Consider the following 16,383-nt stretch of genomic DNA (forward strand, 5'->3'; position numbering starts at 1 on the left):
TTGGCAAATTCCACACACTAGAATGCCAATCAACAGCTCGTACGAGGGGGCTTTGTGCAAAGCAAGAGAGGACAAATCTCCCCCCCTCCACAAGATGGTTTCAAACACAGCAAGTCTGTACAGTCAGAAACAAATCTGCATATTCTTCATTGTGAATTCATGCTATTTTCACAAGAACTGTCACATTGAGCTGTGCCCTTGTGAACAAAAATAAAAAATAAAAACATGCTTACACATTATTTGATTCTATATCCAGATGATGCCACACGAGTATTAAATAGTTATTAATAAGTCGTTTATTTGCAATCGTTATTCAATAATAACGTAAAACAAATTTTCACCACCTCCTTACCCAACTAGTAAATACAATAAAAATCTGTAAATCCAGAGGGGAACCCTGTGATCATTATCAACCTTTGAAATCAACATTTCAATCAATAACATAAAAGTGACTGGTAAAAAACAGTTAACTACTCTCGGGGATACAGCATAAACAATAACAAGGTATTGATAAAAAATTATTTATATGTATATTATTTTCATTTAAACTAGTCAAAACCATATATTTTGATAAATAACTATAAATTTTACATCAAACACGTTAATATAAAAACACACAAAAGAAACTGAAAAAAAAATTCTGAGCAAAACTGCCATCTGTCTTATTCTTTTGTTTAAACCAAATGCTGCACAAAGTGTTTTTAAACAATAAAACAAAAGTAGCATCACTTTTACGATGAAGTAGATGCAAAATCTGTTGAAACAGCAGAAAATTTGAAAAATATTCTGTAATCGTGTGCATTTCACATTCCCTTTGCTGAATAAAGTTGGGGATTTTCATTGTATAAACTAGGCCACAGCAGTTCAGGCTGCAAGGGATTTTACTTAATGATATAAATTAATGAAAAAATGTTGCATTGGTGGGAACATTTGGAGGATTTTTAGATTAAACTGAATTTTCATTTACCAACCTTTTTCCAGCCACACGACATCTGGCCTGTAATTCTTCAAGCTTAACTGAATTCCTTTACTAAAATCATCTACACGTAGGTAACAATCTGTCCTGAAAAGGAGATTTTCAAACTGCCAAAACAAATAATGAAGCTCAAATTTATTAAATGACTACCTAAGCAGATATATGCCTCCTCCTATTGTGTCACAAAGATTGGGGAGAGAAAGTCAGAACAAACTATTTCTTCCTACACACAGTTTAACATCAATTGATTTGTTTTAACAAACTCGTTTCATAAAGTGTTAAAAGGGTTAACGTCCCCGTTACTTTTTTCACCTCGGTCTAAACTTTTTGTTCGAAAATCTCTTAACAAACTCTGAGTTCATATGATCAAATCATAAAGTACGGAGAACGAAATCTCTTAAATATTTCCGCCATTTTCCATGAATGGATTCAGAAATCAATTCTGCACCAAAGTGTTTATTGTGAATATGCCACAAATGCCAACTCTGGAACTCATTCCACGATAAAGAACTCAGTCCTGTCGAAAGTGAGTTTGTGGAGTTAATATAGATATGTTAGAGCCGTGAATGAAAACCTAGAGTCAGTATTTGACCTTGGTTGCGTGCATGCATGGAACAAGGGATGCCAGTGTGGTGATACTATGTCACCACATTGATGTCCTTTGCTGTGGCCTTCAGATGCCACTAGTTCAGATCTGTTCTCTGCTGCTTTGTGTTGCAACAGGACTGAGATCTATAACCAATTTACAGTTGAGTGGGGGGTGAGGCGGGAGAGGTAATTTTTTTAAAAATTGGCAATTTAGATAAATAGGGATTATTTCTCAAAAATGTAAAAACTAGTAGATTGACTTAAGAAAAATTACACTGTGAATTATTATATTTAAGCATTCTGAGCAAGGTGCATTATAGTTCTGTAATCCTTTGCACATGTATGGCTACATTTTAATTCAGTCCAAAGCCTATAAAGTTTTATATATTCTTGCATCGACTTTACGTTGGAAATTTTCCAAAGTAGTTTCCTTGCTCTACCACACTGCTAATTCAGAAAAGAAGCTTTAAATTACTTTAACCCATGTCACCGTCAATCCTACATCTTCCACGATGCCCGACATCTTTCATTCTCAATGTGGAATAATGTTTTTTCCTACAAAAAGAATATCAGTTCAAAAAAAACAAAAAATAAATTTTACAATAAAGTGAATTCTGCAGCAGGAAAGAAAAGTCCGCAGGCTGGGAGCTTTAGTCAACATTAGTGGATTTACGCGGCTGCAATTGGTTCATTATCTACAGATTCAACGTCCACTATATCATGAAAAGACTGGGGTCTTAAATATCTGTAGCAGCGCATTACATTTTGCAATTTGAAGTTAGTTCCCATTACAGACACGTAAAACACTGACGTTTTTGTTAAACCAAAAAGATGACATTTTCTCCCAATTAAAGCCTATTTTTCTCTATTCAATTTTTAAACAAAGGTTCCTATTTTGAGCTAATTTCTAAATATTTTACATTTTAGAAGGCCAAACCACTTAAATGACAATCAGTAAAGTTGTGGTTTTGTTGTGGGTCTATTTTGATATAAACCTCAGCACTGCACTTCAGTGCAGCAAGCACGTTCTTCTTTTGGCACTGCCACATCAATTAGTGTATGCAATCTAAAATGATGAAGCAAACAGACTAAGCACCAATGTTCTTTTAAGTGGTTATAAACTTACTTATATTTTAACTCCGATAATTAGAGTTCTTTATTGTTTACAAACAACTGACCGCTGGAAATCTAATTCTCCACTTGCCGCCATTCACTGTTCATGTTTATTACACATCTTTCTTTTCAAGATTAACTTATTTTTTAAACAATCCAATGCAATTTAGATCATTTGTTGCGTTTCTTATTATTTTGCGTACTTTTTAAATTAGCAAAGCAGCAAGCAGAATTCATTTTAGAAAGCACTGTTTAACGTCTTTTTTTTAGAAAAAAAGTGACTGTGATTAAAACCTACACATTAACAGGCATCTATGTTTTTTGGGGGGTTCTGCCTAAAAACAATAGATATTCAATAGACTTAGAACGCAAGGAAAATACTGCAGGTACAAGAAATTATTTTTATTCAAAAGATCAATACTTTTTGTGCGACATTGTAACCATGGTACCAACACACTCTTAACTGTAAAATACTACAATCTCATTTTTTCTACAGTAATTGTCCTTCTGGTATTTTTTTAAACTTATTTTTAAGTAGATTCCTCAAAGAATCTGGTATTAAATGTGTGGCTGGAGATTGTCTGAAGCTCAATGCCTCAGTAACTAAATTACCTACTATTAACAATATAATAGTAGAAAGTTTTCTGAGATGCTGTAACAATGTGAATATCACAAATGAACAACTTCTTGTGTATTTAATGGATACAGGAAAAGGGCAAAATGTTATGTTGCACACAGGTTACCGAAAATTATGTCGAGTTTAAATTAAACTTTTGCATCCATTTTTAAATGTGCCCCGACATTCTAGCAAGTAGCAAAACACGGAATAATTTGACGTGTTCATTGGGAAACGCCAACCTGAGAGATATAAAGACAGTTACTTCAAGATTGTCATATTGACGTTTACTTTATCTTGCTGTTGGTGCAAAATTAAAGTCATAATATGAACCTTTCTCACAGTCTGGTTAGTTGATTTTGAAAGCTTTTGTAAAGATCTTGATGCTTTCCCCCCCCATCCCAACCACACAGGGGAAAGTTCTGAATTTAGAAGATTTATAGAGACATTACAGAAAATGCCCACTGTTGATAGAGCCTTGGAAACTTCTAAATCACGTGTAACTTTTTAAAGAAACGACTGGCTGGTAAAGATACATAAACATGTTATTGATAATACTGGAAATAATGAAATTTTGAAATATATATATAGGTTTGTTTTATAAAATCGGGGATCCTGAATCCACTTTCTACGGTTCATGTTTTAAACAAAAGCTTTGGAATTACCGCGGGTTAAATTTCCTTCGGTGTATGGAAGTACAAAATAAAGCAGATTTCAAAGCAAAACCGCAATCTGGAAACTTGAGTGGAAAGAAACCCGGCCCGCCAGCAGCCAACGAGCGCTTCAACTGGGGAAACCTCGACCTTCCTCAAAACAAGCGGCAGTAAAACTCCGTCAAAGGGGGGAACCTTGAGGGTGTCTGACTGAATGGTCCCAACTTACAGGGAATCATGACATGGGCGGTGGGTTTTGGGGAAGTTGTTGAGACGAATCAAAATAACAGAAGGAACTCGAAAGGGAAGCCGCGTCGCCACGAAACCACAATGCCCGCAAACACCCATCAAATCGCAGTGTTTGCAGAAGTGCTCCAGAAAAGTTAGAGGTAGGTTGCTCAACCTCCCAGAGAAAGCAACTTGGCCTGACGGTACTCCACACCTGATGGGACCTCGGTGTCCCGCCAAGAAACTCTGGCCGTCAAGTCTACCTCGGGCTGGCTGGCTGGGTGAAGCAGCCTCGACAGTGTGTGGGCTCCCCGAGCGCAGTGCTGGCCGGAGCCGGAGCCGCTGCCTTACCCATGCCTCTGCGGCGGAGTGAGCGGCCACTGGCGGGGGTTGTTATCGAAGATATCATTTCAAAAAATCAAACTTCCGCGCACCGCTGTTGTGAGTAAACTCCGTACCTTACAGTCAAAACAAAAGCGTGCTTCCCCATCGCTCGCTTTCCACCCGCCCCCCTCCTTCAAAAAAATAACAGCAGCCATCGCTACACTTCGCTGGCCTGGGAAAGTCTTCAGAAATACACCGCAACCTCTGCAAATGCCGCTCTTGGAAAACGTAATTTGTAAAAAAAAAATACACATATATACTCTCAAATATTACAGTTCAAAAATAATAAATATTAATACGTATCCGCCATTAGCCATGTGCCTCAATGGGGCAGATCGCTGAGCCCACACTCTGATCTGAGAGGCAGCAGGAGGCAGGGGGGAAAAAAAAAAGAGGGAAAAAAGTTTAATAAAAATCCATGCTGGCCTCTAAAGGGATACAAATGTTGCAAAAATGTATCCTACCTGCGTGAGACAGAGCGGAGAGTACATTATTGTGGCGGTGCTGGTGGTGGTGAGAGGAAAAGCCGGCTTTCACATTTCAGTCTCGAGCTGAAGCCAGCTCGCTTCTCCATCCTGAACTTTAACCCCGCCTATAGTTACTATATAGTCCACATCGCAACTCTGCCTCTCTCAGTGTGACAGTCGGACGGATGGGCGGCCGCCCGCCAGCACACACCTTCCCTTCCCTTCCCTTCCCTTCCTTTCCTTTCCCTTCCCTTCCTTTCCCTCGGTCTCACACCTGCTTTGCGGGAAGATATCTTCCCCTGCCCGCTCTCGGGCTGCTTTCTGCAGCAGCGCTCTCGATCTTATGATGAGAGAATTAAACTGGGAAAAGTCAGGCTCGCAGCCTGTCTGTCAGTGAGGGAGCGCTAGCTTTCTCTCAGCCAGACTAGACCCCTCCCGATCGCTCCGCAGCTCCCGGCGCCACGCGAACATCGCTCTCCACCCCCCACCCCCACCCCTCTCCCTCTCTCTCTCTCTCTATCTATATATCTGTCTACGAGGAGATAAAATAAAAACAGACCGATTGGATTCTTGAACAAACCCCGATTCCCTTCCCAGCCCTGAGGCTCTGCGTCAACAGCCGAATGCAGCAGGACAGTGTGGCTGGATGCGGCGGCCAATGTGGCGAGCCGACAATGAACTTGGACTTGAGCTTGTGGCAGGCACACTGAGCGCGTTTCTTTCTCATGGCCCATTCATGAAAAGAAATTCCGCCACAAAATCCCAACACCGTGACATACACATATTAAGAAAGTTCCAAGTCTGCGTGCAACTTTCTTGTAAATAAATTATGGAGCGATTTGTTTGGCAGCGCTAAAGTTAGTTGCGAAATGATTTGGGGGTTTTTCTTCCCCCCCCCCTGCAAAGTCGTTGTTTTTAAATCAGAACCTCTGATTTGTGCAGTCAGGCTTTGGCGCCTTTTTCTAACAACAATAAATCACAATACATAACTAAGAATCATGCGCCTGTTTATTGTTTTTTTCCCCTCGCGTCACGCAGTCGAAAGACACGTCCAGCGCTCCTCCGCCCGGCTGCCGTTCATTGTTTGACATTTTCCTTGCCTGCGCAAATGACCCATATGTAACACCGAGTGATAAACCATTGGCCAGGCAACACGCATGCGCCGTCTCTGCAATGCACTTTGGGCCTCGTAGTCTTTGATCCTGTTCACTGCGCAACTCCACTTGAAGAATATGTAGGAAGGAACTGCAGATGTGGGGTTACAACGAAGACATGCACAAAATGCTGGAGTAACTCAGCGGGCCAGGCAGCATCTCCGGATAGAACGTCACCCATTCCCTCCATCCAGGGATGCTGCCTGTCCCGCTGAGTTACTCTAGCATTTTTGTGTCTGTCCACTTTAAAAATAATGTCCAAGGCTGTGTACCACATCTCCACAATTTCCGTTACCGTAGATTGTGAAAGATATATTGATTTCTGTTAATGAGCCCATATTTCTAAACAAATAGACGTGCTCTGAAGTGTGCAAGTCTCAGTATGCAATTGAGTTGAAGGTGCGTGTGTGCTTAACTGATGAAAAGTGAGTAGGGTAGCTCGCAGCTTGATGAAATTATCACGAGATTAGGTGCAGCTCTGAATTAAAAATTACAAATCGAAACCAGAACTAAAATGCAGCGGAGTGAAAACATATGGGTAGAAGGTTAGGGCTTCATCACAATGCAAAATATTCCAACATGTTGCTACCACAACCCTTGTTATCCATTAAACTTTTCAGTGTGTTAGCAACGTAGCAATAACTGGAAAACGTTGCATGAATTATTTTCCAGTAGCACGTGTTTGTTCAATTATTCTCAAATATAAACGTACGCATCTTTGTAATGGTGGGATTCAAGACGTGCGAACTGGTTAATTTGGATAGTTCTGTTGCAGTTTCTTTTTAATGGCAGGTTAAGCATTTTGGTTAATTTTGTTGATTTTCAAGAAATTTATCTTAAAGTAAATTTATCTTAAAATATTTAAGGTTCTATGTCACAAATGACATTTAGTGCACATAGGTTTCATTCCAACAACACTCAGAAATTCAATACTCGACGTTGGTGAAAAATAGTGTATTCTTAGAATGTTAAGGAGATGATGTAAAGCCTGGTTATGACTGTCAGTAGAATGGAATGTGCATGCTCCACGGCAATGCAGAAAACGCATGGACAAAGCCTTTCATTGTAGTGTCAAGAAGATGATGGGAATGCAAAGAGAAAATCATAACACCCGCCATTTCTGCACTTGGATTGGCTATCAGAGAAAACATATACAAGTCAATTCAAAATACACTGTGATTTAAAGGGAAACCACTCCCGGGACTATTCCCCGCCCATCATCCACATCCTTGAGTTCACTTGCTGCAGAAAGTCACCATGCACGAGGGCAACATAATATTCATGCAAATGATGTATAATTGCAAACGTTATGTACAATTAAAACACAGTGCAAGTTATTTATTTCGTGATTTGTTCTCATCTCATTTAAGGGAATTACAAGAGCGAAAAGCACTTTTGCTAAAATGATTCTTTTATGTAAAAATAAATATTGCATGTGTGTTTTGGGCTTCACGGTGCGAAACCTGGACACGTACTATATTATGTTTAATGAAAATGAAACATGGTCTATAACCTTACACAGCTCGCCCTTAGTAAATTCATTGATCCAGCTTTAGCACTGTGCACATTGAACTACAGTTCCCAACAAACCCTTCCAAAGTATCCTATTGCAAATAAACCAAACTTGATAGCGGAAACTGCAGCTAGAACGCACCGATTGGCGCAGCGCAGCGCGGAGGATGTTAATGCAAATTTCAATTGGTAGAATGACCTGCCTATCATGTCGGTTCAAGTTCACGTCTCGGGTGACCGTTTGAAGAAAAGGGTTTTTGAAACTAAATCACACGTCTCGACATAGCGAGCGCGCAACATTTTTTTTTGCCTGCTCCTGCACCAAGCAGGCGACGGGGGAAAATTGCCAAGCTCAGCGCTTTCTAACAGCCCCAGACTTGGCCCAATAATTGACATTTTCTACATGGACGCAAACTGGAATCGGACGCAAACTGGAATTTAAAAAAAAATAGACATCTGCTATTAAGTATCAGGCTGAAACATTATTAAATATACTTTAAAATATCCCTAAATATTTTGCATTCAAATTTAGAATATCGCTATTAAATTGAAATAAAGTTCATTATGTATCACGTACCATTGCCATGTAAAGAGTACGTGACAAACGTTAAATTGTTCAGACGTTTAGCTTCATTGTTGTCGCCTTTTTGCTGATTATATTTTGGTTTTAATGTATAAACTGGGAACCGTTGCAAACCGGAAGCGAAACCATGCAAAAGCCGCTGCGAAAAAAAAGTCGGCGAATTATGCCCGAGGGTCTTTTTTTTTTGTTTGTTTCCCAAGAAGAAGCCCTTTTGAAAGCGTTCCAAGATCGCTCACAGTTCTCTGGCTCTGTGTCTGTGCTGATGGCGAGAGAGCACTTTTGTGCAGCGCCCTGAGAAGTTGCAATCGATTTGCAGTCCTTCGTGTTTATTTCCGCATCGGTATTTGCATAGAAACCACGCACGGAGCAAACCAATCGGCGTCCAGTATCCCGGGAGACGTAAGTCGCGCGAGCGTCTGGCCTGGGATTCCATTCCCGGGCCGAGTTTCTATTCCATCACCGACCAGATCTGCACGGCGTGAAGCTCCTTTCATTTTATATACTGAAGCCAATTGTAATCTGCTGTGATTTTTTTTTATTTTTTTTGAATAGCAAAATTAGGTAAGGAAACATGATAGATTATTTTTTTCCCCCCCTTTTGTAACTTGTACGTTTCATCTACCCGTTTATTTGCGTGGACAGTTCAACAGATCTCGGCCTATTCCTACTTCACGTTTTATAACAGACATGGTCCATTGACCCGTTATCCATAAGCTTAAAGGAGTATTTCACAAATAAATATGCAATCTGCTTGCCAAGAAAAACAGAGATGTACCGAGGAATATTTACTGGGTTATTACTGACATTTGTAGGGTTTGTAAGTGAGCTTTTATGAAAAATGGGCATTTTTGTCAGAACTGGTGTACTCAAATGGAAACAGTTACTACAGAGGGAGAAATAATGGTGCCTCTTGTTGAAAAAAATGTCGACGCTGATAAGAGAATGAGAGTGTACTGCATTTGAAATTTATAAGGGAACGCAGTTGTATTGTAAGCATGATTATTAAACAATAATTTAACTTTAGAAACACGATGTACTCCATTAAACTATCCAATAAAGATTGTGCTTCACAGAATGCTATTTATTTTACTATTTCTATTAGGAATAAAACCCTCGCATTCCAATGCTGAGTTTATTATCCAAAACAGGTGTCGTGTTATTCACGCATGTATCAATGACAGTATTTTTAGATATTTATGAATATGCCTGATTTATTGAACTATTAATGAGACTATCACCGAAGGACAAAATACTTTGAAGTTATATTTTAAGTTGGATCATCTGCGTAAATCAAATAGGCGCGTTGACTCGGTGATTATTATATCTTCACGTATTGTAATAATGCACTTCCCACACGAACTGAATGATGTTGACAGTTGCGATCGTAACTTAAATCACCTGTTTAGGCCTCTGTCCTGCTTATTTCAACGCACACCATCGCGCAAGTGAAGGTTTTATAAATAGTATTCACAATTGTTACAAATATTCTGGTTTTGCAGCGGCTTAACCGTAAATTGATAAGAACAGGCATCAAAAGGATAATCATATGCAATAGTTCAAACTTAATCGGATATGCACCTATTGATTTTTGGCCGTCAGTTTATTGGAAACGTTTGATTCATTTGGATATGTGTGTACACGTCAAATGCCGTGTTTTCGACCAATATATTGTGTGCATTTACAGCGTGAAATGCGTGGAAATTGAATGCATCTTGCCGTTGAACAATTGAGAGTGTGACGCAAGTAATAAATATGGAAAACTTCGTTCCAAAGGACACCTTTCGATGTCTTGGGATTGAAAGCATTTTAATAATTAATGGACGTTATTTTTTATCATTTATGATTTATTGTAAATTGAAAGATTGAGCATACTTACATTATGAACATACACAATAATCGAACTGATATCGAACTAATATATTTCAATTCAGTTGCACATCTCTTGAGATAGACATCATGTGCAACTTCATTGCACCAATCATATTCCAAACTGTAACAAAGCTCAGCTTGTGCATTGAATTACATGCAGACAGGGACAATGTCTTGGATTTATGATTTGGACATAAATAGACTGTTGCAGCGTTATATTTGACACATAGCTGCACTTCCGAAGCAGTCGATGTTAAATGTCACAGATTTTCCCATAGGTTTTCATTTACATTTCACGAGTTTCACTAATACGAAAGGCATAATTTGCTTGGCGAGTACTAATTAACCCAATCACAACTGCGGTATTCGGGAATATATTTGATCCGTTGTCTTTAGTAAAGTTCCCAAATGCAGACTCTCTGCAGTCTCGACCAACAGCAGTAGCAACCACCCCGAGGAACTTAAAAAAAACACAGTGGATCGACAATCATTACCGTGTTGACAAAGTTCGCAAGCTTTCGCCGCTCCTATTTCAAAAGTGTCATATTGACATTATAATCAGATAACTTTTTTTAAATGTGAATTATCTTTAACACCGAAGTGGTCGCAACGTCTAAGAAAATGATCCGGCTTATTATAAATAAAGCAATGTTAAGTGAAAAAAATAAAGTCTCAACAAAACTAGACGCCGCGACAGCACGTACAGAGCGAGCTGACGTTTACTGAAAGTGATCACAATGCAAAATCTGCTGCATTTTTTGTTAATTACAACATTAATTCATTCTAATACAAAGAATCGGAGTATTTTCCCACTAATTATACGAATACATCTCAATCGCGGAGATGTCCATATTGATTTGGCGCTGGAGATATTGATCTGAAGGCATTCCAGAACAAGGAGTGCGGAAGAGAAAGTCTTTGTATATTATTCCGCCGCTTTTTGCAAAGCCGAACGTTAAGATCCCAAATCTCGTGTTAACACCGTGCAGTACCACAACTAGAGGGCTCTAATAGCAACAACAAAAGGAGATTTTTCTGATTTTGGAAAATGTTGAGAGAGAGTTGAATGCCCACCCCCACTTACAATGGTGCGCTCCACCGAGTTGAGATTTTTTTGCCCTTGACTGTTACAACATTTTGCTTTACTCTCGAAATATCAACTTTACAAGCAATGTTCGGAAGCAACGTGGAGGGGAAAAAAAGAGTAGGTTTAAAATAAAGTTTTTTTTAAAGATGTACTGGGGTTTTTTTCACTCTTTCAATACTTCTGCGAAGTGTGTATTCGATAGATTTCATGCAGAAATGGAGCAGAGTTTAAAGCATATTTACAAATCCCATTCAATCTCCCTCAAATTCTGAAATATATGATCACACTAAGGAGTGATGAAGTCATTTGCAATAATAGTCATTAACTGTCACGGATGAGGGGAATATATGTAAATTCACTAAGGAGAGGACTGTACCATTACTTTGAATGTTAACCAAGAAGTTCAACATTTTCATTCTGGTACGCACATTATAATTCGGCATCTTTGTCTACAAACCACGCGCATTATTAGACCGAATAAAACATATAAGATTTTTTAAAACAATATAAGATTTTCAAGAAAAGAGGAGAAAACTTTTTTTTTCAGGCTTTAAGTTGAGGTCGCAGTTTTAAAAGTTGCGTTCTGTATTCATGGTTCTTCTGATTTTCGATCGTGTACTTTTACGATTTAGAAGTCCGATACTTCGCTTATAATCAAATGTGGCGTTTTACAGGCTCGTGAGAACTTCGGTAGTTTTACTTTTTTTATTCCACGACTGTTACATATTTTTATGTTTTTCGTGAAGTAACGTAGGCATGTTCACCTTTACATTGTCCACTTCGTGTTAACTCTTCGGAAAAGATCAAAAGACGCAGCACAAAAAAAAAGTTTCATCATGGTTATGATGAAACTCAATTATATCCAGTCGCTATTTTCCCGCACGTTCAACATTAACCAAAAAGAATAGAACTCAAAAGAATACTTAGATATATTCCCCTTTGAGCCTTTACAGGTTTGTTTCATGAATTGGCTTGCGCACCTGCAAATAATAAACCTCAGATTTCTGTAAACGTTCCCGCTTAATATTTATTTTACTTAAAAAAAAATTAGACTCAGTTTCTTCCGAATACAATTTTAGGTCCTCTATTTTCCGACTAACTGGAAATTGGTGCTTAAGCAACTTTAATTATTTTAATCTTCAGCCAATTTGCGAGTTTATTTTTGAATACTTGAAAAGTTAACTATTTCTCTGTACGCACGTCTCCAAGAGAGGGTGCAATATATATTTTTAATATTCGCTATCGATCGGTGGTGGAAAACGGACACTACTTTGTTCTGAAATCCTGATCTAAACGTAAATAAAATATATATTGAACCATCCCTGGTAGCATTGTGAGTCTGTAGAATTTATTCTCGATTTGGTTTACGCAAGACTATGTCCATAAATAATAGAACACGATTGCTGTTAATTATATATCAAACACAAGCACTCAATCACCAACCAATTCTTAAACTGCATGCCAAATAATAATATTAAACCCACTAATGACTCACGACCAACCTTAGTATAAGTGATTTAGATATAAACAATTAATTCCGAAAGATAATGTATTTGTCAATTTAAGGCACATGCGAAATTAACTACTGGTTCACAAATCAATATGAACCTTTTCTCATGGTGTCAAATACAAATCAAATGTGATTTACGTTTCAAAGAGAAAATACCCGTGTTCAAATTGAGTCGTCGAGTCAACGGTTTCAACATATGATGGAATGGGAAATATTAAAAGTTATTTGTTCCTTCTTAATACTGATAATCCGTGAACAACTATTTTAGCAACATATGCGAACCTTAAGTAAAGTTAATATTTGCGACCTTTAAACAACCATATATGGTAAATAGCTGTCTGCAAAAAGAAGTTTGAAGTCTCGATATTTAGATCTGCATGAATTAAATGAAAGATTGCATTGGTAACTATATAATTTTGTTATTAATTCTGCTAGGTTTCCTTGTTCAGACATTTATTCGAAAGATTATTATTTAACACTTGCCAATATGGCTATGAATTATGCAGCCTCTGATCAGGTATTGTCGTTCTTCAGCAACAGTTGCAGATTTTCAATCTTCCATAATAAACGGAACTATAAGTAATAAATGATCTTCGATATTATACTCCTTTCATGTGACTTAAAACTAAAAGCATCCATTTAAAACTCTTGGCGGAATTTTGCATCTTGCTGCCTTTATTTTTGTCGGAATTAATTCGAATTTATTATTTTTTAGTTTTCAGTTCTGCCTTACATTTCAGAAAATAATTTTCAAAAGTGGGTAATAAAATAATGTTTGAAAATTAATCGCCAAATTCAAAGATGAGCAGATTAATTTATCTATTCTTTAAATAAGACGAACAGATGACCATAAGAGGGAGGGGTGTAACAATGACAATTAAGGTATTTATTCACCTACAGAATGTGAATCGATTTTAACCACAAGGTGCAAAGTAAAGGAACTAATTTTAATTCTGCAAACTTCAAAACCTAAACAATAAAAAATTACGACAAGTGATTGGCTGTTCCAAAATTGGAATAAACAATTAAATAATGATACACGAATACTTTGAGTCTTGATCTTTGATTCATCATGAAAAGCTCGGAGGTGTGAAAAAATTGGAAGTCCAATATTAAAAAAGTTAAATATGTAAAGGCCTTTAAGGTGTTAACAGTAAAACCCAACAGATCAAATTTCAGAAGTAGACAAAATATTTAAATATGTATTTATTGATTTTTTTCCGTTCATTCAAATACAATTTTTAAATTCATTTTTAGCAGCAGGAGTGAGGATACTTAACCAATTAAGTTTTAGGGGAATGGCCAGATTTAGCCTCTTGGATAAACCTCTGATTTCAATGTATACCCCTGCAAGTAGCACCAGCAAGTTAAATAAGTTGGTGCTCGAAGTTATTGCAACATTCAAATGTGCTTGCTTTCAAAAATACTGGAACTAATATACCGGGTAATCTAAATATCAATATGGCACTGCATTCCCGAGGACTAGTAATAATAATTAGGAACAAACTACGAAAGCAGCAACTACATTATAAATTTCGATATTTATTTTCGTCTTAATTTGTCGCAATATCAAACTACATCCACCGGGACATTACTTACAGTGATGCTAAGATTATACAAACAGCATTTTAAAATTTACACCCGTGGCATTATGCTGTTAATATTCTTCCAATACATGTACGTACTAATTGTGCAGTTTATCAATGCTACTCTAGCTAATTTCCGTTATTTTTCGTAGTGGTTAACCTGTAAAATCAAGAATAAAAAGCGAATTTAGTTATCTGATCGCAAGCTTAGACTAAAACTGGATAAGACACGAAATTGTTTCAATGATCCAATTAATGTCTTTTGTTATTCACTCTAATACTTTTCGCATTTAAATGTCGCTGCTGAGCGCTTGGAGATGAGAAGTTGCCGCACTAGATTACTCCATGATTACCACTTTGCTGCCAACATCGAAAAAGTGATGAGCATGCACCGCTATCTGCCTGTATCATAATCGGAGTTAAAGTAAATACACTGTCGGTGAAATTTGATTTAATTATTTCATTCTATTTCATTTATTGGCTTCGTTTAGTTAATTTTTTTCATGTCGATATTGAAGCAGTATGTTTAGAAATAGTTTAGCTGCTAAGGATGAGAGAAAACACATTCGAACTGAGAAGGGATTAAATGTACCTGGATACAGAATGAGACGACAGGTGAATATTTTAGGCATTTTTCCATAACTATTTTTTCCATTGGAAAATTAATCGTTATATTTAATAAAACACTATGTAAATCCGACATTGCATGATAAAAGGAAAACGATTTGTTAATATGACAGTAGTAGGAATAATTCCACTGACGTCTTGCTGAAATATTCCAATAAAGAACTACCAGGATCGATACAGTTAGACTCCCACTCAAATATCAGGAAATAATAATAGATTCAAACTAGCTACAGATGGGGGAGAAAAAACGATAGCGAATGATCATATCAAATCCTCAACACAAAATATCAAAATAAAAGACTAGAGCGCAGAATAATGCATAGGTAACAGCAAAAAAGTATTCAATTAAAACTGTGAAACACCAACATCCAATATTGTTGAGGAACTTTCAGGCCACGACGTCCAGCAATATATTTTATTTAAAAAAATATTTGTTGCTGAAATATTGCACAATGCAATTTATCAATTATTTTTCATAAAAATCTCGATTATTATAATTAACTGCAGTATATTGTAGATCATATTTAGCGGCCAGTTACTTGGGGAAAATATGGGAGCACCTGAAACAGTGTTCGGAGCAGGTGATCATTGCTCCAAGATAATGTGTAACAGCATTTCCTGCGGCAAATATAAAAATAAAGAACTTCGTCTCGTATTACTAATTATAAATAAGGTTATATGCGCTGGATACCAACCTGCAATACTTTATTTACAATCTGATCGATGTTTATTTGAACACATAATTTTAAAATGTTTAATTTTATACTAATGTTATATTTTATTTACATGATTACAATAGCTTTCGTGGAATAATCTGTAATACGTCTGGTTCAATCTCAGTACAATTATTCTTAACCATACTTAATTAAATTTAAAAAACAGAAAATAAAAATTCTGATACTATTCTGACCGTGGAAAATTTGAACGGTCTCCATTTTACGTTCTCTCCACTACCTTGATATCACAGGTGGGTCGTTTTTGTATGTTGTTTCTCAATACCTATTTTAGAAATATCTGATACAGTATGTTTCTTTGTCGAAAAAAATATTCTATTTTACTGGAATTAAAGTGTTCTCTAGTTTAGAGATGTTTCAGAACACAGGGCATATGATGCTTTTACCAGAATTTATTTTTTGTAAAATACAGTTGGTGCCATTTGTTACGTTGCTATTTTTGATCTGATTTCATCAGTTTTTGAATGCCATTTAAATGCCACTGTCCACAGTTTTGCCCGTAAAAATGTGCACATTAAAATCTAAATGGAAAGTTGTGCACGCTGTCCCGAATATATTCAAATACAAACCTACGTCATGTAATTTAAATTTGCGTAATAACGTCAGTGATGATATTTAATATATGCCCCCCCCCCCCTTTGCACAAATAGGTACACGTCAGCTATTCTCGAAAGTTTATCACATTGAAGATCCTAT

General features: G+C 37.1%; 1 protein-coding gene across 13 annotated transcripts in view; it reads right to left on the reverse strand.

Moving 5' to 3' along the window:
* The window catches only part of nfia (nuclear factor I/A), a 663,295-nt gene that overhangs the window by 459,793 nt on the left and 187,119 nt on the right, over positions 1-16,383 (reverse strand). For 3 of the 13 annotated variants that reach the window (XM_078407291.1, XM_078407294.1, XM_078407287.1), the window contains exon 1: positions 5,023-5,479. The exons of 1 other annotated variant lie outside the window; for it this stretch is intronic. In XM_078407291.1, coding sequence (XP_078263417.1) covers positions 5,023-5,049 — 27 coding nt within the window. In that variant the 5' untranslated portion in view covers positions 5,050-5,479. Of the gene's footprint in view, positions 1-971; positions 1,064-5,022; positions 5,480-5,584; positions 5,742-6,015; positions 6,097-8,268; positions 8,636-16,383 lie in introns of those variants that run through there. 9 more of the 13 variants (XM_078407286.1, XM_078407284.1, XM_078407288.1 and 6 more) reach the window with 8 other exon arrangements.

Source organism: Rhinoraja longicauda, chromosome 11 (genome assembly GCF_053455715.1).
Source record: "Rhinoraja longicauda isolate Sanriku21f chromosome 11, sRhiLon1.1, whole genome shotgun sequence".
NCBI lineage: Eukaryota > Metazoa > Chordata > Chondrichthyes > Rajiformes > Arhynchobatidae > Rhinoraja > Rhinoraja longicauda.